Source organism: Lipophrys pholis, assembly GCF_963383615.2.
Source record: "Lipophrys pholis genome assembly, chromosome: 8".
NCBI lineage: Eukaryota > Metazoa > Chordata > Actinopteri > Blenniiformes > Blenniidae > Lipophrys > Lipophrys pholis.
Genome location: NC_137630.1, coordinates 26,693,645 through 26,717,426, shown reverse-complemented (window position 1 = coordinate 26,717,426; position 23,782 = coordinate 26,693,645). Strand labels below are relative to the sequence as shown.

The 23,782-nt window shown below is 44.3% G+C and overlaps 1 protein-coding gene across 1 annotated transcript in view; it reads left to right on the top strand.

The window, feature by feature from the left end:
* The window catches only part of nav1a (neuron navigator 1a), an 82,886-nt gene that overhangs the window by 14,531 nt on the left and 44,573 nt on the right, over positions 1 to 23,782 (top strand). The window contains 5 exon segments of the mRNA XM_080468657.1: positions 1,443 to 1,451; positions 1,454 to 1,488; positions 1,490 to 2,267; positions 14,225 to 14,327; positions 15,854 to 16,189. Of these exon segments, the coding sequence (XP_080324783.1) occupies positions 1,443 to 1,451; positions 1,454 to 1,488; positions 1,490 to 2,267; positions 14,225 to 14,327; positions 15,854 to 16,189 (1,261 nt within the window).

Here is a 23,782-nt window from a genome sequence, read left to right as displayed (position 1 = left end):
CTCTAATTGAAGCATATTTGATGACGGCTTGTGTCATTTGGTTCTAAAGACTGGTACATGTGCATTCTCCACTCCTAAGTTGATCCCTCAGTCACGGCTGTTATTCAGATAATGTGAATCAGCTTAATCATGGTGGGCCCCAGGTGATTAGGACACAAAATCTGAATGTGAAAAGATGAATAGGACAGCTAGTGTGATTAGAAATAATTGCTTTTCAAGAGAAAAAAAAATTGTCTTTATTATTATTATTTTTTGTGTGGCTGCAACATTTGCTAACATGTGCAGTTGGAGTCACGTATAGCTACGTTTCTATTTTATTCACTTTTTACATTTTCTGTTTTATATAACTTTCTTTTTTTCTTTATTTCTAAAAAACAGAGAAGATAATAGGAACAAAGGGATTAAGGGAAAGAAAGAGCTTCTGGAGAGTAAAAGAAAAGAGTGATTTAAAAGGAAACCGCCCTCCCTGGAAGAGGATGTGTCAAAAAAAAAAAAAAAAAAAAAGAAGATAGCTGTGATTGCAGCACAGGAACAGTGAAGAGCTGAGTTTATATAGATACTGGTAATTTATCGTCAGGCCCTTGAGTTCGCGTTCACTGGTGTGCAGCATAACGGAGCATCTGCGGCGTGTGTGTGTTTGTGTGAGTGTGTGTGTGGAGAGAGAGAGAGAGAGAGAGAGAGAGAGAGAGAGAGAGAGAGAGAGAGAGAGAGAGAGAGAGAGAGAGAGAGAGAGAGAGAGAGAGAGAGAGAGAGAGAGGAGAGAGAGAGAGAGAGAGAGAGAGAGAGAGAGAGAGAGAGAGAGAGAGAGAGAGAGAGAGAGAGAGAGAGAGAGAGAGAGAGACGGTGATGAAGTGAGGAAGGAGAGAGGAGGAAGGAGGGTGACTGAGCCAGCGGGGGTAGAGCGAGCAAACCCTCGAGTGAGTGAGAGAGGGAGAGGTGGAGGGAGGAGAGAACGAGGGAGGAGGTGGGGGGGGGATGCTGCTGCTGCTGTTGCGACTGTTTCTGCTGTCAGTCGGCTGCTGCTCGCCTGGTGAGCAGTGATGGGAGCACAGAGCAGGAGAGAGGCAGAGGGGGGGACACGGAGACAAGAGAGGGGTGGTCAGCGCTGTATTTTTATTCCAGCAGTACCATTGTCGGTCGAGCTGCAGACACGCTGCGAGGGAGTGTTTTTCAGGCACTGGACACAGATCTGCACATCCATGGATTCTCAGCAGTGAGTAAGGCTGTCACTCCACTAACCCCCCCTCATCATTTTCAACACGGGGTGAACCCACCGTCTCCCACTGCGGGGAGTCTGGCTCAGTCCTGACCGAGGAGAGTCAGCCAGAAAGCCTTTGTCGTTTTTGCACCTTTCTTTGTCCTCCTTTCTCCCCCTTTGCCTCTGTGTCCTCCTGTGTGTACTTCAGAATGTGTCACTGATGCTGTTGCTTGACTCTCTGCAGGAGGGATGCTGGGGCTAGTGTGGCTAACATTAGCATGACGGCTAAGCCCCAGAGAGCTGGACCTCAGGTCTGCAGCCGTCTCCTGCCAGGATACTTCAGCGCAGGCCATGGCCTCTAGGAAGCCGCCGGCCAAACCGTCCGCTCTACCTCAAGGACCCCCACGTCCCTCTGGGGCAGAGCTCAAGGTCTACCGGCCCACGTCCGGATCTATCCCCATCCCAACCCCTAATCCGTCCAAGCTCCGCAAACAGCGATCCCTTGGCAACCTGTGTGTGCTCACCGATGCTGAGAAGAAGCTGCACCTGTACCAATCCCCCCGGTGGAACGACGATACGGGCCGGCCCGTCACCGCCGCCAACAAAGGGGGTCAGACTAAGACAGGTCAAGCTGGTGGTGGGAGACCACCTCTGTCACGGACGCTCTCAAAGTCAGAACAGTCTCTGTTTCAGGGAAAGCCCAAATCTTTTTGCTCCCCGCCTGTGACTTCGAATGGTGGCAAGCCCAGTCGAATTCCTGCACCTGGGAAGCCACGGGGACCTTATGCCGAGGTCAAGCCCATCAGTAAAGCCTCTGAGGGGGGCCAGGGCGCGGACACAGACATTTCTGACTACCCAACTAAAGCTAGCTCCAATGGAGCCGGGAGTGTTGCAAGCAATGTCAAGAAACCTGGAGAAAAGGGGAGATCGGCTTCACTTTCAACCGAGGAGAAGAAAGAAAAGAAGGGGACAGAGGGGGAAGATGAAAAGGGCTTTTTAAAGGTGGACCCAGAGTTGGTGGTGACGGTTCTGGGAGACCTTGAACAGCTGCTATTCAGCCAAATGCTCGGTAAGTCTTATTTATTCTTGTACTTACGTTGGATTGAGGTGAAGAGAAAGAGTGAATTCTGTGACTGTAACATACCACCTGAATATCTCTCCTTTCCTCTCCACACCCAAACCTTTCCCTCCAGCTCTGTCTCTAGCGCTGCCATCAACAGCGAATTTTAAATGAGTTCAGTCTCTATTGCAGCAGACCATAAAGTCAGAGTGTTTTCAAGTGTTATTCTCTTTTTCATCGTGACAGCCTTTAGTCTGGAGAAGGTGAAAATCTCTCTGTTAATGACACTGTATTAGTCTCACATGCTTCGCGTGGAAAAAATGTGTGTAAAATTGATTTATGCTGCATTTGCCCAGATGTGTGTGTGTAATCAGTGTGCGCTGCTGTAAACCAGCTGAAGTAAGCAGTTCCAGAGGGCTCACATTGTTTTGTTGTTGATTCATCCACCAGCAGAGTGTTTTGTCCTATTCTCATCTGACCCACTGCCACAGTGAGCTAGATCTATATTAACCCATCAAGAGTCCCACTTTTCTTAGTGTACCGCTGCATTTCTCCGTCTGTACACTGGTGTTTGCAGTAATGCAATGGCGTAAACTCATGTATCTGCATGTCTTCTGGCCCACACTGTAGTCACCCATTCGTCACTAAAGGCCGTGTGAGTGGGACTGGTGGGGGAGTGTGTTTTCAGTCGGTAAATAAAACGGCTGCATATTGAGCCAGGCTCTGGTCACAGTGGGCCACATATTTAGCCTCGCACCACTCCCTCGCCCCCTCTCACCCTTTCCCTCTCCACCCCTCTCGTTCCATTGATCTTCGGGCCACTGACAGATGGTCACTATCCACCCCACCCGGCCCCCACCTCCTTCCCCCGTTACCGTGGGCAACGTGCAGGAGGAGAGAGGGGAATCTGAGTGGGTGGTGGCATTGGCAGGTACCTTTCCACACAAACTCTCATGCACTAATAATATCACTAAGTTCAGGAGGGGACGGCCTGGGAGGCATGGAAAATCAGAGGTTTTGTTTCTGGGGATGAATTACGACAGCGATGACTGAATTTGTGACTAATAGGTCAAACCAGTTTGAATCCACACCTATCATCCATTATTCATTCAAACACACTCGCTCTGTGAGAGTCAGTGTTTTTCTATCGCTCATTCTCAGACCAGAAAGCATCAGAGACCGAGTGAGACAAGGAGAGAATAGTGCAGCGGGTCGTTATATCTGCCTTGATGCGAGGCAATTATTCTGTGCCCATCATCAAACCTCTCTCTGTTTTTAATCGGCTCTCTAAATTTCCTCTTTTCTCTCCTCACAAGTCTACGTCCTGCAGCTCAGCCCAGAATCTCAGCGTGGATGACCTTGCCCCTGTAGCCCTCTGCATGTGAATGCACTGTACATAGTGTGTGTGTGTGTGTGTGTTTCTGTGGCGTCTTTCTGTGTGTGACCTTGTTCCTTGTCATAATGTTGCTGGCCACACCTCTGCCAGGCAGCCAGGTAGGTAAAGCAACGGAAAAATAGGGAGGAATTGAGATTAATGGGTGGAATGCAAAAGGTGGGCCTTCATTCACAGTGAGATAAATGAGACAGCGACAGGAAAGGAGTGAGACTGTGGACTAAAATAATGGTAATAGCTGCTGACCTAAATTTCTATCTGCCATCCTATGAGACCGAACGTAGCTCTGGGTCATTGCAGCCAACCACAACCTGCCAGAGGTATATTACAGATCCCACCGCAGGAGTGTCCCCTAGTTGTGCAAATATGTTCATGTGAATTTGTGTGTGTGTGCGTGTGTATTATAAAGGTTAATTGTAACTTGCCCTGTAGCTTGCAGCCGTGGGCTCATCCTTTATCGTATCTACTTCTCCATTTCCGATGGGAGGCCGGGCTAATTGGTTGCTGCTCCATGTGCACTGCCATAGGAAGATAGATTATGGATGTTCAATGGATCGCTCCCAGTGATCCATTCCTCCTGTACCCATACACACTCTCCACCTTTTTTCTGCTGCCCAGAGATGGGAACGTGATGCATCACTGTACAGTACTGTATTATATCCAGAGCTATCAACTTTAATTTGGTCACAGCCTGTTGTTATGGAAGCTACGCGTCAGCCATTAGCTACAGGGAGTAAAATATGGGCCTGTGTCTTGTACATTTCATGTTGTGTGACATGCAGCAGCATGCACCGTGACACTGTCCTTTCGAGATTAGCCCGCAGTAATGGACAAAGATAACAAGGAATGCCATTGAAGCATAATCGGGACACGAAACCCCGGCCATCAAGCTGAACGACTGACAGAAAGAAAACAATAAACCTCCATGTTTCATGGTTCGCGCTATATATTTATCTTCTGAAGTGATTTAGGATTTGTATTTGTAATTAGGGGTTCTGTAATTTGCCGCAAAAGTTTAAACACTGACTGATGAAGAGGTTTTTGTTAATTGGATTAAGAGAATTACCCGACTTGTGTGCCCACAGTCAGTAGCTTTGGACTTGCAGAGGTAATACTCCCAAACGCAGCCTGTAAAATACTCTTATCTTATTAGTGGCATTAGAATCAGTGTTAGAAGTAAAATAGAAGATGATGTAAACTTAAAGCTCTTCCAATAGAAACAGGTCAGTGGCACCTTTTAACACATATATACATCATATACTGCCAGAATAACGTAAAGCACCGAACCTCAGATGTGTGCCACTAATGACACCTCCCCGTCCCATCCAGCGCCCATAATGAGGTGTGGTGTGAGAGGCTAAGCTCCCTAAAGCAGTGATTGGCCTCTCCCAGCATGGGGCAGGCACAGTTTAGAGAGATTGCAGTTTAAGATACCAACCAAGCATCCGGATTAAGGCTCGCATAAAGATAATGAGAAGATTGAACTCCCATTTCCACTAATCAGAGATCCATCAACCGAGAAAAGGCCAACCGTGAATGCATTAAAGATTAAAGCCCTCAGGACATCTGCTTTTTTCAGATTTGGATATTTGGGGGAATTTGAAGGAGTTTTACTTTAGAAAGGTTCAGATTTAGTTCCGGAGATTGGAGTTGAGAGATCTTGGTTTTAGTCGAGCTAATGGTCACGTGATGGATGGGTGGGTGGATGGATAGATGGATGGGTATGTCAATCAAAAATATAGGATAGGTACCAGCCTTCAACAGGCTGGTGCCCACATATATTTACTAGAATACTCAAAAAAACACCATATCTGTAATAACAAAACTGTAATATTATTAAAGATATGACAACATATATACTGAAATGTAGGCCTACTTAAATCACAAATGGAAGGAGAACCAGGTTTGAATGAATTCTGCTGTGCCTGTGTGCAGTTCAAGCTTTCTTCCTTCATTACAGTACAGCCCAAATTAATTCTTGTGCGGTTCAAACCCAAAAAACCTAGATAGACCCAACATAATTTGACTGGTGTGGCCACATATTGCAGTGTGATACTTTTTAAAAGATATGATTCAAACGGTTAAAAGGAATTTTTATCTGTTAAAAATCTCATCACAATAAACCCACAAGTATATTTAATTCCCTGCAAATGCTGCATTTTTACACATTTTAATTAAAAATGCAAACTTGAACTTAATAAATTACAATATTTTGTCCTCTGTGACTCGGTCCTGAGCAGGGTATCGCACCACCAGCCTGAAAACAGCCTAAATGTGACTCAGTGACACATGGATGCTCATTAATTCAGCCCTGACTACTGATGCACTTGTTATTTTAGTCTGACATTGTGCTGTGTGTGTGTGTGTGTGTGTGTGTGTGGGGGGGGGGGGGGGGGGGGGGCTGTTTGTGTGGTTGATGGTTCCTCTTGTATTCTCCTCAGCTGTCTGTGGAACAATAAACCCTTCGGAGAAAAATAAGACACACACACAGATGCAGATCAAACACACACACACACGCACACACAGGCTGTTGAACAGAACTTACTCGCACTGCAGGAAATAGCGTCAAAGCACTGCAGCCTACTAAGCTCACACATGCTCACGCATGCACATTCAGTCGCTGATACACTCGGCTGTCGATTCTCCTTTGTATTCATCATTTTACCTGTGACAGGGTGTTTTTAATACCCAGTCCCTTCATTGTGAAAGCGCTGCTGAGTCTTTAATGTCATGCGGGCGCGGTCAGAGCGCTTGGATTTACCCCGGGCTTTGCTGACTGAAGGATTCGGGGCAGTCGTCCCGTGGAGGAGGTGGTGACAAGCCAAATAAACACAAACGCCTCAGGAAAGTGTGGAATAAAGCATCCCTCCAAACCTCTCTGTCTCCGCTTCTCTCTCTGTGGCTCTTCCTCTCTTTCAGCTCTGATGTGAGTTGATGGGTAGCAGTGTTCTGTCATCAGTCAGGATATTTCTGGTACGAATGTTTCAGGAAGAGGACAGAGGGCATCTTTTCAGTGTGACAGAGACTTTTGTCAGAGCGTTTGCACATTCGCATGTATGATTTTTTTATTTTTTTCTTGTTTCGACCTTGTGTGCATGTGTTTACAGTGCATTGTGGTCAGTCTCTCAGGACTTAATGCAGGAGCCATTGCATTAGTGCCGTCTGCTTCCTGCCATCTTCCTCCTAAATCATATTAGTACTCTCTGTGTTTCTGTCCATTCAGCTCTTACACAACAGCACTCATACACACTGGCTATCACTTAAAAACAAGCCAGCTATTATGCTCTTACTGTTCTATCATTTGTAATATACTCTGTTGACAATGGCGTGGCTGTATTTTATTATATTTTATTGACCTTTGAAAGATTTAAGTGCTTATTGATGAAAGCGGGGCACTTGAACTTGGCTACAACTTACCTCCAACGAGTGTCAGGGGAAAACTGTTCTTAAAATTGCCACTGGGTAAACATTAAAGCATATGTTCTAAATAATAGGATACCACCTCTCTCCTAAAACAGAAAGTAGGTCTTATTAATTGATATGATGCTATAATTAGGTAATTTGTGAGATTCTGTTTGTTCAGCGGCGTCTTTTGAGCTTACCAAGTAAAATTTGATATAGAACACGATGAGATATAATCAATACATCCATTCACGTGAGCAAGACAGTATAAAGAACATAGGGAGTGTTATGCAAGGTGCCTTGTGATCAGAACCATATCTATTCCTGTTCTATTTGTGTTCTCCTCTTATGAAAGCTTACACATGAAAGTGTCCTTTGTTACAGATGCAGCTCTACGGGTGTTTTTACTGCCTTAAAAGTCTTGTGACATTATTACAACAGCTCACTGCTGTAATGGAGGCTGAGGTGAAACTGATATGTTACCCGCGGGCATCTTCCCCGGAACTCTGGTTATTTGGCATTTTCTCTCTTTTAAATACGTCTTTAGGTTCGCCTTCTTATAACTAAGAATTAATGGATTAATATAAATTTTATGGCTGTAGGGTGTCAAAAAATGTGCAGTGAGTGTTTCTGCCTTTTTCTCTGAGATCATTTCAACTTTCAGAGCCAAGATGTTGGGTTTTACTGTGTTTTTGAGAGTGCGAGCAGACACTGGTGAAGCTTATCTGTGCCTGAACAGACACACTATAGGGATCACTGCAATGACTACTGCCTCAAAGCTTTACTTTTATGTTTTCTGGTAGTTTGTGAACATTCGAGATATTATTAGTGGTGAAAGAGTTATGGTTGTACAAAATATAAAATCATTTTAGTGATGTCAGGAAAGTATTATATAGGCTCAGAAGTAATAAATCTTACATCCAGATGCACAGACGTCTGCTTGTGGTTTGAGTCCCATCAGATGTCAAAAACCAGACGCGGGTGCTGAGAAGCTTCAATTGAAAACTGAATTTTATTTGCTGCTCATACGATGAGGCTGCAACAACAGAAGAACAGATCTTCTGTTAATTAGTAGTTTTAGGTACCCAGATTTTGTCGGTATGCTTTGCTGAATGTTGATGAACTTGATATTGGATTCTTTTTCACACATACTTCTTCATTGATTTCCCAGACAGTTGTAGACTTTGTGACTCATACTGTGACAAACTCTCATCAGAGTAAGCAAGATTAATGCAATTGATGCTTAACTGTGAGTTAATCTGTTACTCACCATCATCAGCATGTCTGGATCAATCATTAAAGTAAGAAAAAAGACACTTTAATCCAGTCGTTGACCTTTACAAACAGAGTATACCTCAGGAAATACATTTTGTAGAGTCAGACTGTCAAACCCATGTTGTCGTCTCACACCTATCTAGCTGTTAAATTACACCCCTGTGCTGCGCCGGCTGCAATTTGTGGCGTGTTACCGGCTATACTTACTTACTTTGTGTCATCGGTTCTGCTGTTTCGCCCATCACCTCATTAAAAGCGTGCGCCCTGCGCATGGGGTGCAGACCGTCTGTCCGACATGTGCGAGTGGAGCTGCAGCTGTGTTTAAGCACATTGTAAAATACATTTCCACAGGAAACAACTCTCTTAAACAAAAAATACACCCAAACATTGCCACACATTACGGTCTGCCGTGGCCCGTTGCTAGGTTTATTCAGCATGTGTGTACGCGAGTGGAGGTGTGTTGTGATCTCTATTTAGATTTGTGTGGATTCTGTTTCAAACTGACGCTCACATCTGCCATCAAACTGAATCTATTTCAGGTTATATCTTTTCGATTCTATCTGCATGCCACATGTGTTGATCTGTGTTGTTCATGTTTTAACTGTCACACACACACTCACACTCACACTCAAACGATATTAAATCTCATCCGGTGCATCATGATAAAGAGAAGCAGGCACACACACAGACACACGCTCCTTGTTTTCATGTCTAATCAGGAAGGTTAGGGGTGAGGTGTTCAGTCTTCCCTCTGTGAAGTTTCAACCTCCTTTTCTATGAAAGTAAACTCCTCTGGACTCATCTCAGGCGCCCTCATCTCCCCCCTGTAAGCGGATAGCACTTTTAAGCAGATAGCGCTGTGGTTAAGGAGATCTGCTGAGTGTGTTTAAGTTTGCCTGTTTGTGTTTGGGTCAACATTCTGTGAGCCAGGATTTGTGGCGAGGAGATCTGCGCTGGGCGGACACTACACTGTATCCAGGAAGCTCTAACGGTCTGCTGGTTTCTTGCACAGACACTCCTGGATGTATATTTTCATCGGTCTGTCCACAAACTTGTGCAGCTGTGTTTTTCAGGCGGCCGTTGTGCCACTAACCCTCCGTTTCTCTCTCATGGAAACTGCTCCTGCATAAGGGTTTCCAATTTGAAATGGATTTCACGGTCAGCTGTCTGAAGTGCCACTGACGAGCTTTCAATATCTTCCCCCTTCTTCGCACAAATGTGTATCGACACTCTTAATTGTTCCGTCATGGGAAGATTGTTGCATCATTTATAGCACACGAACCAACAACTGCTTAGATTCCCCGTACTCAGATGCAGCATTTTTCCTCTGATAGCCTCATTAACCATTCATGCCATGTATTGGATGCAATCTTCAAGGGCTTTAATATCCTGTTGCGACATCCTGGCGAAGCAGACAAACTTTGTGTTTGTGCGCGGACAAGTGTGTGGATGGACATTTGGGCTGCTTTAGCATGTGTTTGTTCCCCTTGTCCAGATGTGCAGGAATGGCTGTGTTGTAACGCTTCCTGTTTTGCAAACTGTCTAAGGTCAGCTGAGGGCAGCGACGCAAAGCTGAACGGAGTCGCAGTCCAGAAAAAGAGAGAACACGTGGAAATAAAAAAAAAATAGTAAAATGATTTGGTTTGATCAAAGCATGAGCAGATAGAGTGTGACAGGTGTTTATATGCTCAGTCCTCCCGCTGTAAAAGAAACTTAAACAATACCCTAAACCGCAGAGATTTTACTAGCATCCTGTTTGTGCGATTCTCTGTCACCTGTTAGGTATGTTGTAATCACTATCTTTCACAGAAAGGCGTACGCACGGCAGGAGGTGCAGATACCACAGGAAGTAGTACCAGTGAAGCTCAGCCGCTCCCATTTGTCATGCGATGAGGGTGCTGTAGCCCGAGGACGCTTACGGAGACACTAACGTATGTGCACACACGAGGAGGGGACAGGGACGGATGAACTCCGGAGAGAAGGAAGGAAAGAATAGAAATGGGGGCCATGAATCAAACCTTCATTCAAATTCCACAAAGCCGAATCTCTGGCCCGGCGAAGACACACAGATGCACGAGTCCACGTTTACACTCGCTACAACACAAACGGCACTGTGAGAGAAGGATGTGGCGGTTCACACACAAATGCACAAAATGGCAGACTACCCCTGCAAGGACAGAGCTATTAGTGTGTCTTTTGGGAGTTTGTTTGTTTCTGATGGAGAGGGAAGTCAAGAGAGGAAACCAAGTAAACAGCAGTTTGTTTTTTTCCCTCTTGTTGCTTTAAGTCCACATAATGCAGCATTTTTAACCACATCCTTTTCTTTTTTTAGAAGTACTGTCTTGTCGGTTTTATAGTGCAAAATAAACTCGAATCAGAAAATGGTTTATTCCAGCAACAGTTAGTTAGCTCATCCCTCACCCTTCCTCTAAATCCTATTGTAAACATGTGAGTCACACTGATTCACTGTGTCAGGCTGTTTTATTCTCAAATGACAAGGCACAGTGATTTATTTTGAGTCCATCCCACATGCACCGCCCTGCTGCTGAAAATATCAGCGGTGGCAACTAATGAAACGCAATTAATACTCCTGCAATATGCAGAGTATAGAGGTACATTTCAGGCAACCATCTTCCTTTAATTGACTAATGTGTACTATTTTTCTCCTTAGATTTTCACAGCAGCTTGTTACTGTGGATATAAATCATGAGCAATCTGATTAGAAGCTGATCTGATTGAAATTGTGTCATTTATACAGTTCTCCCTGATCAGATTGCTCCTGTCTGATTAAAAGGATTGGAAGAGTTGGTGTAAACCTGTTTATGGTCCAATCAGAGGACTTGTAAATGGTGCATTAGATTTCTACCCATTAAACTTCAGGACTGTGTCAACGAGTCCACGAGAAGCTAACAATTCCATCTCCATCTGGAAAAGAGTAGTGACAAACCAGCAGCTCATGCTGTCAGGACTCGTAAGGACTGTGTGAACTTAAGGCACCTCTGGTAGGTCCAGGCTGAATGATTATTCGGCCGCAGCTGTAAATAGCCTTTAACGCACCCGTTTAAAGTCTGGAGCACCACAGAAACATCTGGCTGGATTCAAAAACACGCATCATAACATTTCTGCCCATTTAAAGACCAGCAGTTCTGTTTGAAGGGGAATCCGACCTGACCACATACAATAAGAGAGAAATGGGCAGTGCTTTGTTTCACATGCATTGTAGATTTTTGTATTCTTGTTGTGGTGCAGCAGGCAGAATATGACTTCTAAAATAAGTCCCCGTGAGCTCTCCTCCTTTTCTCTCCTCTTTACTTTGGTTTCTTTGAAGTCTGTTTGTCTGTCTGGTTGTTTTGTCCATTTGAGCTTGCATTAAGATGCCGAAATTGCCCTGAGCATGCAGCACATGCATACACTTACTCTCCCTCCAAACTTGCTGATCTCTCATTTGAAGAGTCTGAGTGGGCCATTATGAAGGGCGCCTCAGCTGGTTTCCCTGCCTCTTCAGAGCTGGAGTGTGTTCCAGAGCGTCTGCAGAGGAGGCAGGTGGAGGTACCGTCCCAGCAGATAGTGGCACACTCACACACTTGTGCACACAGACACATGCACGGTCCATTTAAAGCAGATCACTGTGATTCATCTGCACCCCCGGGGAGCTGCCAGGCCTGACAGGGATATTTGCATCCCTAATTCCCTCCCCACCACCGCCGCTTCATCCCCTCCCCACGCCAGCTGGGACCACTGGGGCCCAGGCAGTGGCGGGACAGGAAGTCTTTTACAGACGTACACACTCTCTCTCTCTGTCTCACTCACACACACACACACAACAACGCAGACCGTATCTAATCAATTTGACGCCAATGTTAAACAAAGCTCCTGTTTAGGGTAATTAAAATCGCCCAATTAAATCCTGCATGTGCATGCGTGTGCCCAACAGAGTGTCGAGCTTAATCTGTTTACATGCATTAGATTCTTTGTTGCGGCTCAAGATTTTATGATTATTTCACCTAAAATGAAAGATTTAAAATATGTCAATAAAGTTTTTAATCCAAACTGAGAAAAAGCATCTTTTAGATTTCCAGTTGGACAAAGGAATCACATTTTTCTAGATCTGTTTCAAATAGCCATAGCATGTCTTTTTTAGATCTTTCTGGGCAGCCGAGGTTTAGATCACAATTACTTCATCATCTCTTCACTGAAAAGTGACTCCCCGGGGCTCCCTAATCACTTGTCTGTAAAAAATCAATTCAGATCTTTTGTGAACGATCCTCTGCATCTGCGGAGTGTTTGCATGCGAGCAGAGCCGCCACACACACATACAGCCATGTTTGGGGTTCATTTTGCAGCTGTTGTTGAGATTGACACTGCTGACAGTTCAGGGTCGGTCCTCCTCACTCATTAGGACGGCGTCTCTCTCTTTCACCTCCTCATTAACCAGCTGGACTGGTGAGTGTTGGTTGTGAATAGTGAGTGTTTGCGGTGATGTTAGTTTCCGAAGAAATTCTCAATTATTCAATGCAGCACATCCTAAATAGAGGACTGGATTGTGTATGTTTTAACGTGATCAGAATTTAAAAAGCTTCAGGATGTGAAGTTCAGATAGTGTGTGATTGTCTAAAGCGATTATTTCCCCCGGAGCTGCCTGTAAAAGTACACTTAGTTTTTATTTCCGTCTGACCCTGTCCCTTGATCGTAGTAAATCTGGTGTTGAGCTCAATGGAGAGTCAGCTGGCCGGTCCTAATGGCCTATTGAACCAAACCTCAGGGGTGAACCGACTGTCCCATATCTTATCACCACAGGCCTTTTATTACCGCCTCCTCATTACAACTAAACACACATCAGAGATTTGAAGAGAGAGCAGGGTAAAGGTCACAGGATGAAATGTAGATGTCCCTCTTGCCTTGCTGTCAATAATCAAACATTGTGTGTCCGTGCATGCAGGTGGATTTTCATCAAAAAGCAGCAAGAAAGGCAAAAGATTTGTGGATTTTGACACATTTTGATAGAAAACTGTACCTTGAGGTTGATTTTACTGTCTGATGCTTGTCTCAAGATTTGCTTTGGTTCAGTCAATTTTATGTCTTCGTGTCTCAAGTGTTTTTGAAACGATTTAGGAAATCGTATTGTCTTTGATTGCATCCAATCATCCGACCCCCCCCCCCCCCCCCCCCCGTGAGAGTCGTGCAAAGACACCCACACAGAGTATCAGTGTTTCCAGGCTCAGCATGATTCTGTGTAGCCGAATCTGAGCAGATTACAGCATATTAGGAAGCAGTGAGACAAATTCCAGCGTGTACTCTGTTGAGTTTAAGTGAAAAAAAAAAGAAAAAAAAGCTTTTGCTTTATTTCTGCCCCCGAGCAAGCAGGGGGGCAAAGGGGCACAGTGCAGTGAACGGGCACCGGGTCGCTGTGACGGAGGGTGGTTAAGGAGGAGGATGAGAGTTATCCAAAGCAGGACAGATGGGCGGTGGGGCCGAGCACTCACTCGCTTCTATTGTGAGGACCCATGTTGGTTTTAAAGGTCTCCTCATGTCATTTTGTCAATCCCCATTGTATTCAAATTATTTTACTCCGTCTGCCATCTGGAAGAGCAACTGTTAACCACCATCACTAACATCACCGTTGTTGTTTTTGTGATTCCTAAATTTATTCCCCCGCCGTAGATATATTATTCATGTCTTGTTTTGATGATACAGTGTAATATTAACATTTGGTGAACTGGAAGGAAACATTACAGTTCGTGTGGTCAGCTTTTAGCTGAGCAGTATTAATATTTAATAGTTCAGATGTGATTTTATCATTAAAGCTTTTGTTCAATTGTGGCTGCATTTCCAAGGAGGGTTGGTTTTGATGCAATAATGCCAGGTTATCTCTAAAAATATCCCGTGTGTCTTACAGATCCAGAGTCCCAGAGGAAGAGGACGGTCCAAAATGTTCTCGACCTTCGACACAACCTGGAGGAAACCATGAGCAGCCTGAGAGGAGTGCAGCTCAGTCACAGGTCAGCCACACACACAAAAACAAAGAAACGTGAAGTAAAAAAAAAAGCAGCAGCAGCTCAGACGGACAGGTTCAGATTCTTATTGACATTGTTGACATTGTTGACAGTGTCTCGGGGTGTCGTGTTAAACCGCCTGTGGGCTCTCAGATCGATATCAGTGTTCCTGATAGTCTGTTTGCTCGCCGTTTGCTTTGGTTAATAAGGAACTGGACCAGGATCAGCTCGAAGCCGACTTCAAAGCCGAGGCGGCCGATGCGCACACACGACTCACATTCTTACACGCAACGAGACATGCCGTGTGTATGATCCTCTGAATAATTGCACACAAGAGCTCGTGTGTGTCGGTTTCCTTCCTGGTCTCATTCAGTTTCTTCACATTTTGTCCTTGAGAGCTTCCTCCTCTGTTTGCCCGTCCGTGCATCTCCTGCATTGGGATCGTCCCACGTGAAGAGCAAATCAGCAGATGGTTCCCTGCTGGAATACACTTCCCTTTGCCATTCATACTTTTATCTCAGAGTAATAACCTTGAATCACTCCCTGATATCCCCTAAGACATATTTCGCTTCGAGGCCTCCAGCCTTAACGTGCAAACAAGATGTCACATATACTGTGAAGGATGATTGTTTTGAGAGGCGTATTTGCATGAATTCAACAAATTGAGGAAGCAAATTGTTTTGTATACACATATTTAACCCGAAGTCGTTTTCTTGAACGTAACAAGCAGAACATTTGTATAAAAAAAATTATAATAATAATTCTAACAAGAAGAGAAACATCCACTCTGCACCTCTCTCTTTGAGATTAGCATATAAGCATTTCATTCATTCAAAAAAAAGTCTTTATTGGCATTTTTCACGAAGCTGATTTTGCATCCTGCAGGCAGGATTAGTTTTAATGTGGGAGGCACGGGCGTACTGTCACACACTTTGAGAGAGACTAACTTTTAATATGCTAATTCTCAGTGATGTGCTCCGCTGCTCCGGCACAGGGAGACGCATGTGATTGTGAAGGTATTGATGCTGATATTTGCCGCCTCACGCTGCGCGTAGTGATAGCGCTGTGTGTTTTCAAGCTTAATGTGGAGCGCAGTGATAGAAAACGGCGCTGTGATGAAAGCGCGCGCGCACCCACACACACACACACACACACACACACACACACACACACACACACACACACACACACACACACACACACACACACACACACACACACACACACACACACACACACACACACACACACACACACACACACACACAATATGACTTGCAAATGTACAACAGTATATTACACACATGCTCGTCCCAAATAATCCCCAAGCCTTTTTAAAATTGGTATGAAGCTTTTTATATCAAGGTCCCGCTGCGAAGAGACTGCGTTTGGTTGCGAGAGAAAAAAAGAGCTTATTGAATGCTGAACTTTTTTTTGTGAGAAACAAACATTCATGAAAATAATTTCCAGCCTTTTTTTAGCTCTGCAGAGGACACACTCTTCTTACTGTTTCTGCATTTCTGCTCCCGCAGCTGTGTGGACGGCACCATGTGCTACGACAGCGACGAGGCCGCCGCCTTCTCGATTTCCAGCCTGTCAAATCGCTCCTCTCCACTGTCATGGCGGCAGGGTCAGGCGAGCCCGCGCCTGCAGGCCGGCGACGCCCCGTCCACGGGCAACACTCCGTCGGAGGTTCCCCTCCGGATCAGCCACACCTCTCGTATCCACCTCATCGAAGCCCTGAAGGACTCGGACCCGTCCCTCCTGAAGGGAGATTACCTCAGCGACAGCGACCTCGGGGGGAAGAGCCCAAACGACAACGATGAAGATGATGATGATGATGACGATATTGACGATCTCGGGAATGGGTGAGTTTTCTTAACCTTGATCCTCGTCACACTGCTTGTTAGGTGAAACTTTCCACCTGACGACTGTTGTTCGTGTGGTACAACAACGCCTGCATCATCAGAGGTCTTTGTAATGTCTGCTTTGACACCGTCAGTCGCAGCTGGCTCTGCTATAATCAGAAATTCGCCCTCTGGCACAGCTCCGTTAATGGTGTCACCGTTATCTAGTCCCCCCCCCAGCAGAGATCATCCTGTCATTGAGCTGAGAGCCTGCCGGCTTTGCCAACAGGCTTCTGTGTGAAGGGAGACCCCCCCCCCCCCCCCTCCTCCCACACCCACCCCCCCACTCCACACCCCACCCCACCCCCCACAACATTGGCTCACTAAAAGAAGCTGGCAAAGGTAGAAACCTGGTGACTCAGTCCGTACAGCCAGTGTGAGATCAGTCAGCGCTGTCACGATCAGAATGGTTTCTGTTTTCAAGTCGCCATGGATTCCTTGAATAGAGGGATTCAATGCCGGCTTCGTTTTCACAACAACTTCTCAGTGTGTCCTCAAATATATGCTCACAGGAACAACATCATCCTTAATGATGCAAAAATGGCAAATGTGAGTGGAAATATTCACAAAAAACAACGGTGTGCAGTATATTAGACAACACAAACAAGCATAACACTGTTACATCATGAAATCTGTGACAACCAACATTAAATGCTTAAAACATTTGCAAGTATTTAGATATCTGCCTGAAATATCTGCATCAATGAGCATTCCTCGCTACAAATAGAGGAGCAAGTCTGCACGCACACTGAGTTAATGACTATTGTTATAAAACATACACTTTCAATAACTGACATAATAGATATAGAATAGAAATAACTGCTTGGTATAAAGTCATCGCTGCGTAAGCATGTGTAGGCAGTAATGCCCGGCTGCTCCGCGCGACATTATTCCTCTGCTTCTCATCATTTTAAGGAATTATCTGAATGAAATATGTGCAGAAAGCTTATGAACAGGTGTCTTGACTTAAACCCGGCTGCTCAGACCCAAGTGATGGAACATCATCATATCATTAAAAAAAACCAACATTAAAACATTGTTGCTCAGTCCACACAGTTCAGTCTGATTCAAGCATCTTTTTCTCTGAGTTACAATGTTCGTGATGTTGAACATTAAGTCAAGGTATGTCTGGTTCTCCTGTTGTTGGAGCAGTTTTCAGGAGAATCGCTTGTCTTTAAGCTTGATATGTTACCTCCTAAATAGTAAACTAATATAATTTTTAGATTGATTTTAATAATAATTTGAGTGTCTGTCTTTAATGGACTGGTAACTGTGAGATGATCACATGAAAATTGTGTATATGTGAACACAGGAATGTCTGTGGAAGCTGAATCACTGACCTAAACTTTTCATGATCCTTCGACTTTGTGAATCATTTTGAGTAATTACAGGATTTCCAGTAGAACACAAAGAAGAGTTACTGGATTTTGGAGCATTTGCTGAAGTCTGTGAACTCTGCCGCTTAGTTTTGGAGAAATTTCAGGTTTTGACAAACCAAATCACTTGTAGACTCAGCATCTTGTTTACATACCGTCTCTGATGTCTCACAGTCAACTGCAAAGACCCTGATGTGGCCACGGCTTCACATCTGATCGGTGGCCACAGGAATGCTCCTCCTGTCACCAGCAAATCAATCACAGCACAGTTTGAACACTATTAGCATTGTATTCTTCATCTGACATGTACTTAGTGGTCAGTTCGTGTTAGGCTTTGTGTCAAGAGTTAAAATAAAGGACGGTGTTTGTTTGTGGACAAAAAAGCCAAACAGTGAGAAAGATTGAGGACAAACGGATGATGGGAAAATAAATTCACAAGATTGAAGACAAGAAGTGAAAATAAACTTGCTTTTATTCTTGTATATCAGTATCAAAACCATGTTTAAATCCTTAAAAGTGGTCGACTGCAGCAAAAAAGATCCGACATGCAATAATTGAAGCTAATTTCGCTTGTAAGAGCCGGATTGCTTTTTGTTTTCTCCCCAAAACACCCTGAAACCAAAAAAAATACCCAGTCAATAATGAATTTATCTTTGGAAATTTGGATATTGTGTATGGTGAAGACCTCTGCATCTTAAAAAAAGTTACTGAAAAAGTTTTATTTGTCATTTATTTATACACTCATCTGATAAAATAAAAGGTTTCAAGCAGACTGAATAAAATATTGGAATATTTCCACAACTTATAAGCTAAAACCTATTTAATAAATAAAACCTGGCTTGAATTTATTCAGTTTATGTTAATTAAATCTACATTTATGAAAGTTTTAATGTTTAGATTTTAAAAATGTGTGAAACACACACACACACACACACACACACACACACACACACACACACACACACACACACACACACACACACACACACACACACACACACACACACACACACACACACACACACAAGGCTGTTTTTATTATCTTTGCAGCTTTTAAAAAGGTTTGAGAGTGAATTTCCCTGCTTCAGCTTCAAATAACCAATATGTGTTCACCACTAGAGGGCAGCACAGTGCTGCTCTTCCCTCTTTTCTTTTAGAGTTCCCCACCCACATCAACATGAATGATCCCCACTCTGAATCCCTTTCCCTCATCTCATCATTTATTACATATAGTCATTCATTATGCATGCAGACGCCAGCCGTGTCACACAGAGGTCACAGTAAACATCTCAGTACATAGAAAATACATAGAATTTCCCTCTAATGGATCATAACAAATGCTGTCTGCGTTTGGGTTTTGTATCCCTCATGTCTTTGTTCTGTGACCAGGAGATGAAAAAAGTGTAATAAAACTCTAATTTGTTCACAAACATATAGAAGTGAGCAGGATCTGACTCATTTTTGGAGACTTGAGTTATACCACATTGGCATGAGTCACTTTCACCTACAAAGGTACGTTAACCATGACTATAGCGTGACCTGGCAGAGAGCGGATCGTATATACTCACAGACTCTGAGTCACAAACCTTTATGTCAGTTTTGCGTTTCCTGTGCTTTTCCCGTACGGGGCGTTTGCCTGCGTCTGTTGAGCTCCACTTACATCTGGAAAGAGACTCCCCCGGTATCCCCCTACACTCTCACTCACGCACACGTCATTCCCACCCGGAAACACCGAGAGGGGTGACCATGAGGAGCTCATTCCCCTCAGAGTGCATGTGTGAGCGTACTTAAAGTATTTGGGTGTTGTTCCACGTCGATATACTGTGAAGAAAGTTATAAAAGCCTGATGTGGGTGTACACATTCAGCATTTTGGCTACAGAAGTCAAACATCACTCTGGAGAAACATTTTGTGGCATAAAGCAAAGTCCCAACAGGCTAAAATCTCCAAATAAAGCGTATATGTCAATAGAAACCACATGCTCACCACACACAAACACCTAAATCCAGATCCCATAACAAAAAATACAATATTTATACTACTGTCATTGTTCCTAAAATGTGCCCCCCTTGAATGGATTTCAACAGTTTGGTGGCATTGTTTCATCATTGCTTTTTCGATTGTTCTTGAAAGCAACCAAATACATCAACTTTTGTACTTCAAAGCTACATGTCTTTCATTGTCTTTAACAAGCACATTGTTTTACTAAATAAGCATGAGATGAAATGGTCAATTCTGTGTTTTTTGCAGTGACATTCCTCATCAGTCTTTGTATTTCTGAGCACTTGAAACTAGTCTGAGATTTGACTGGTAATGTCTTGAAATACCCAGAGGCAAAGATAACGTGCCCAGAAACCGAGTAATAACTCTTTGTGTCTATGTGATTATGTGTAGCCACCGTGAGTGGCGCATGAGTCGGCCTCCAGCGGGGGTCCGAGCCCCATGCAGCCCTGATGGAGAGTATTGATTGCCATTGTTGTGGTTGGAGTGGTGATAATGGGCTCTAAACGCACACGCACACACACACACGTGGAGGATTGGTAGGAGCGGGTGGCTTGTTTTCTAACCCGCTGGGTGCAGACGAATGGAGGAGCCCCCCTCCGTCCTCAGCGAACCCCTATAACGCACCGTCGCCATGGTTACCATGCAAGACAAGCTGGTTCACTGCACTAATCGCCTGAATTATGAAAACATTTGTTGTAGACGAGGACACACACACACACACACACACACACACACACACACACACACACACACACACACACACACACACACACACACACACACACACACACACACACACACACACACGTACACACCGTGCTGATGTGTTTTGCTTTCGAGCATCATGTGCTTTGTAGAAAAACAGCAGTGAGCCGGTTTCTCATCATGTCAGTCCAGCGCTGCGTGGGGACGTGAAGCAGGAATGTTTTAATGTTTTAATAAGAGAAGTAATGTGTTTGGAAAGCTAATCATGCCTGGAACAAACTTGGATGTCATCAGCAGTTACTTGGGATTCATGAGTGTGACTAAATGTTTGGTTTTATTGAATCTCTGAAGGTCAATATCTCGCCCTTATCTCTTGGCTGGAGCCGGCCACATTGACAGTTGAGTCCATTTAATGAGCTGCAACCCAATAGACCTGGTCTTTGTCTTTAAACCTTATCTCCAATGTTATGTAGGTGTATATATATGTCTATTATATGAGTGTGTAACTGTGAGGCAGCTTTGTTAAGTTAAGCTCAGTCTTGTTGTACACTGTCTCCCTCTACTGGCCATAAATAGGAACCCCCCCAACTCAGAGATACTGCAACCAGGAACCATGTGAGTTCTCCTCCCCACATCTGGACCTGACTTCATGTATGACGGATCCATTCTGTCACTATCTGATTCTCACGTAGCGTCCCTCCCGCTGCGGTCCTCAGTGGACACACGGAGGTCTTCCCTCAGATCTTACCCAGATCTTTACTCTCATGAGTCACCCCGTGGTCCAGTTTCAGGCCCACCTAAGAAAACAGCACGGCCCGCTCCCCCTCTCCTCAGTGCTGTTATGACGAGAGCTGCAGTCAGATTGTGTTGAGATGCGATGGTTAAATCAAGTAAAACTTTCACGCATGACACGCTGATTTTTTAAAGCCTTTGTACTTTGTTCATTTATGTAATGTATAAAGAAGTAGAATATATATGTTGACTGAAAAAAGAAATACATCTAAGAGAAATTTTGACGTGTAAAGTGCATGAGAATAGGGACATTTTAAACACTTTTGAATGTTTTTCTTACTGGAGTTGAAAGTCTGGAGCTACGTGATCTAAATGGAATGAGCAGATCGAAGCTTCATCCTCAGACTGACTGCTGTTTCCCTCATATTGTCTATCAAAGACTTTACGAGTGACTTATAATCGTTTTAAAATCTGAATCCAGCCTTTTTGGGTTATTTCAGTTCGCCACTGTAAAAAATTGACATGTTAAAACCGCAAACGGTTGGATTCTTTTTATCGGTAATCTGAAAATTAAAATGAAATATAAAAAACTCTTTGCTGATGCCGGTTTTTTTGTGGATGTTGTGCTACTTGTTGTGCCTGTTTATTTTTGTACCTTATGAAAATGAATGAAAACACAAGGTTGCCAGTAAAGGAAGTAAAGACTGTTGAAAATCGGAACACACTGGACAATAGTCAGTATTCTCAAAAGCCAACAACCCACGACAGGTTTGTGAATTGTGTATTTTTGCATTCGTCTTTGCATATTTTCTTCCTCTTTCCCTGTTCCAACCTTGAAAAGTTGATTCGAGGCCGTTGAAGGTGTGGTGCAGGAGGGTGCGTTGTTGTGTTTTAGTCTACCTGCTCCTCCGCGGGCCTCCCGGCCTCCGCGCTCAGCCTCTCCTGGCTCTGTCTGCTCGGTCTGGCGTGTAATCAATTACTTTTCCTGTCATTGCGGAGGGAACTTGAGTGAGCGAAGGAGCGCATGCACTCGTTCCTTTGTTCCAGCACATGTGGGCAAAACAATGCAGGGAACACCCATGGAGTGCACACATACACGAATCCATCCAACAAACAACTGCATTTATTAATGAATCTACGTCTTTCACCAACAGTTATGTGGAGAAGTTTCTTTTTCGGGTTCATTTTGAGACGACAAAGCATGAAAAGCAACACTTCAGATTAACAATTGAATTACTTATGGTTCATATTTAGTGGCATCATTTGCATACATGTGTATTGTTTTGCGTCCGTGATGATGTAACCCGCTCCAGCTGTAACAGCAGGACGCTGCTGACAAACAATAATGACATTAATCCGCTAAAGTGGCACAGATACCCCTGCGCCAGCACATATACTAATATACACATGCAGAGGCATACACACTCTAATACACACACACATTAAAAGATTTAACAGAGAGTAGCATATGGGGCTTCAGAAGGATTTGAAGGGCTTGAAACCCCCTGACACCTCCTCTATCAGTGAGAACAATATCCGCATGTATCTTTCTTTTTTTTTTTTTTTTTTTTTACCCTCCTGTGTTTGCTGAGGCTTCATTATTAACTTCCTTGAAGAACTACATCACACTACTTTGTTTACTTAAAGATAGATTGAACACACAAAGCAACAAGTGTGAGGTTCTCATGGCAGTCGGTTAATCTGCAGTGACTTCCCAATTAGTTTTTTGCTTCTTTCCTTTTCTTTTTCTGCTCACGTGTCTCCCGCTATACACACACACACACACACACACACATACACACCAGTGTTCATATCCCAGTGTGCTGCCCTCAGTCGTCGCAGGAATGCATGATTTCGACTCCTGTCGGTCTCTGCGGATATGTTTGGTTTGACTACAGGCCATTTCATTATTGTGAAATGTAGTGTTGAGCAACAAACACATGTTCTGGATTGGATCTTGGGAACTACACTTACATCCCTTGGACAGATTTTTCCCACAATTTACTCTGGAAAGAACAAAAAACCTTGGAAGAATCTGACCGTGAGGAACATAATGGATCTGTTGAGCACGAAATGGCATGAGAGGCCTTTTCCTTAAACTCGGACTGCACATATCAACTATTCCCACTATGGCTGCAGCGTCTCTCTGTTGGGCCAGACGACCTCACATCGACCAAGCCAGCCCCACAACTACTGTTACGGCTGCTGTTGCAGGGACACCCCTCATGCCGATTCCTGGTAACCCCTTCTGGAGACGCTATGGCATAATCCCCTCTAATCCCGGGCTTCCTCTTATGGCAACGTTCAGAAAAACCATGAGAGGACTCGAGGATTTGGTCGTCAAGGACAAGGGGTGCAAGACTGGCAGTTAGTATGGCTGTCGAGTGTGTGTGTGTGTGTGTGTGTGTGTGTGTGTGTGTGTGTGTGTGTGTGTGTGTGTGTGTGTGTGTGTGTGTGTGTGTGTGTGTGTGTGTGTGTGTGTGTGTGTGTGTGTGTGTGTGTGTGTGTGTGTGTGTGTGTGTGTGTGTGTGTGTGTGTGTGTGTGTGTGTGTGTGTGTGTGTGTAGGACCTCCACATAGTTCAGAGGGATGTGTAAGCAATGGAGAGGAACAGTGTGTGACTGACTTCTGCTTCTTAACCTACGAAGGTCAAAATGTCGCGGCTTTCGCCCGTTGACCAATTTCACCCCACTTCCTTGAAGGAAAGAGATAAATCCTGCTCTTCCTGGAGGTTTTTTG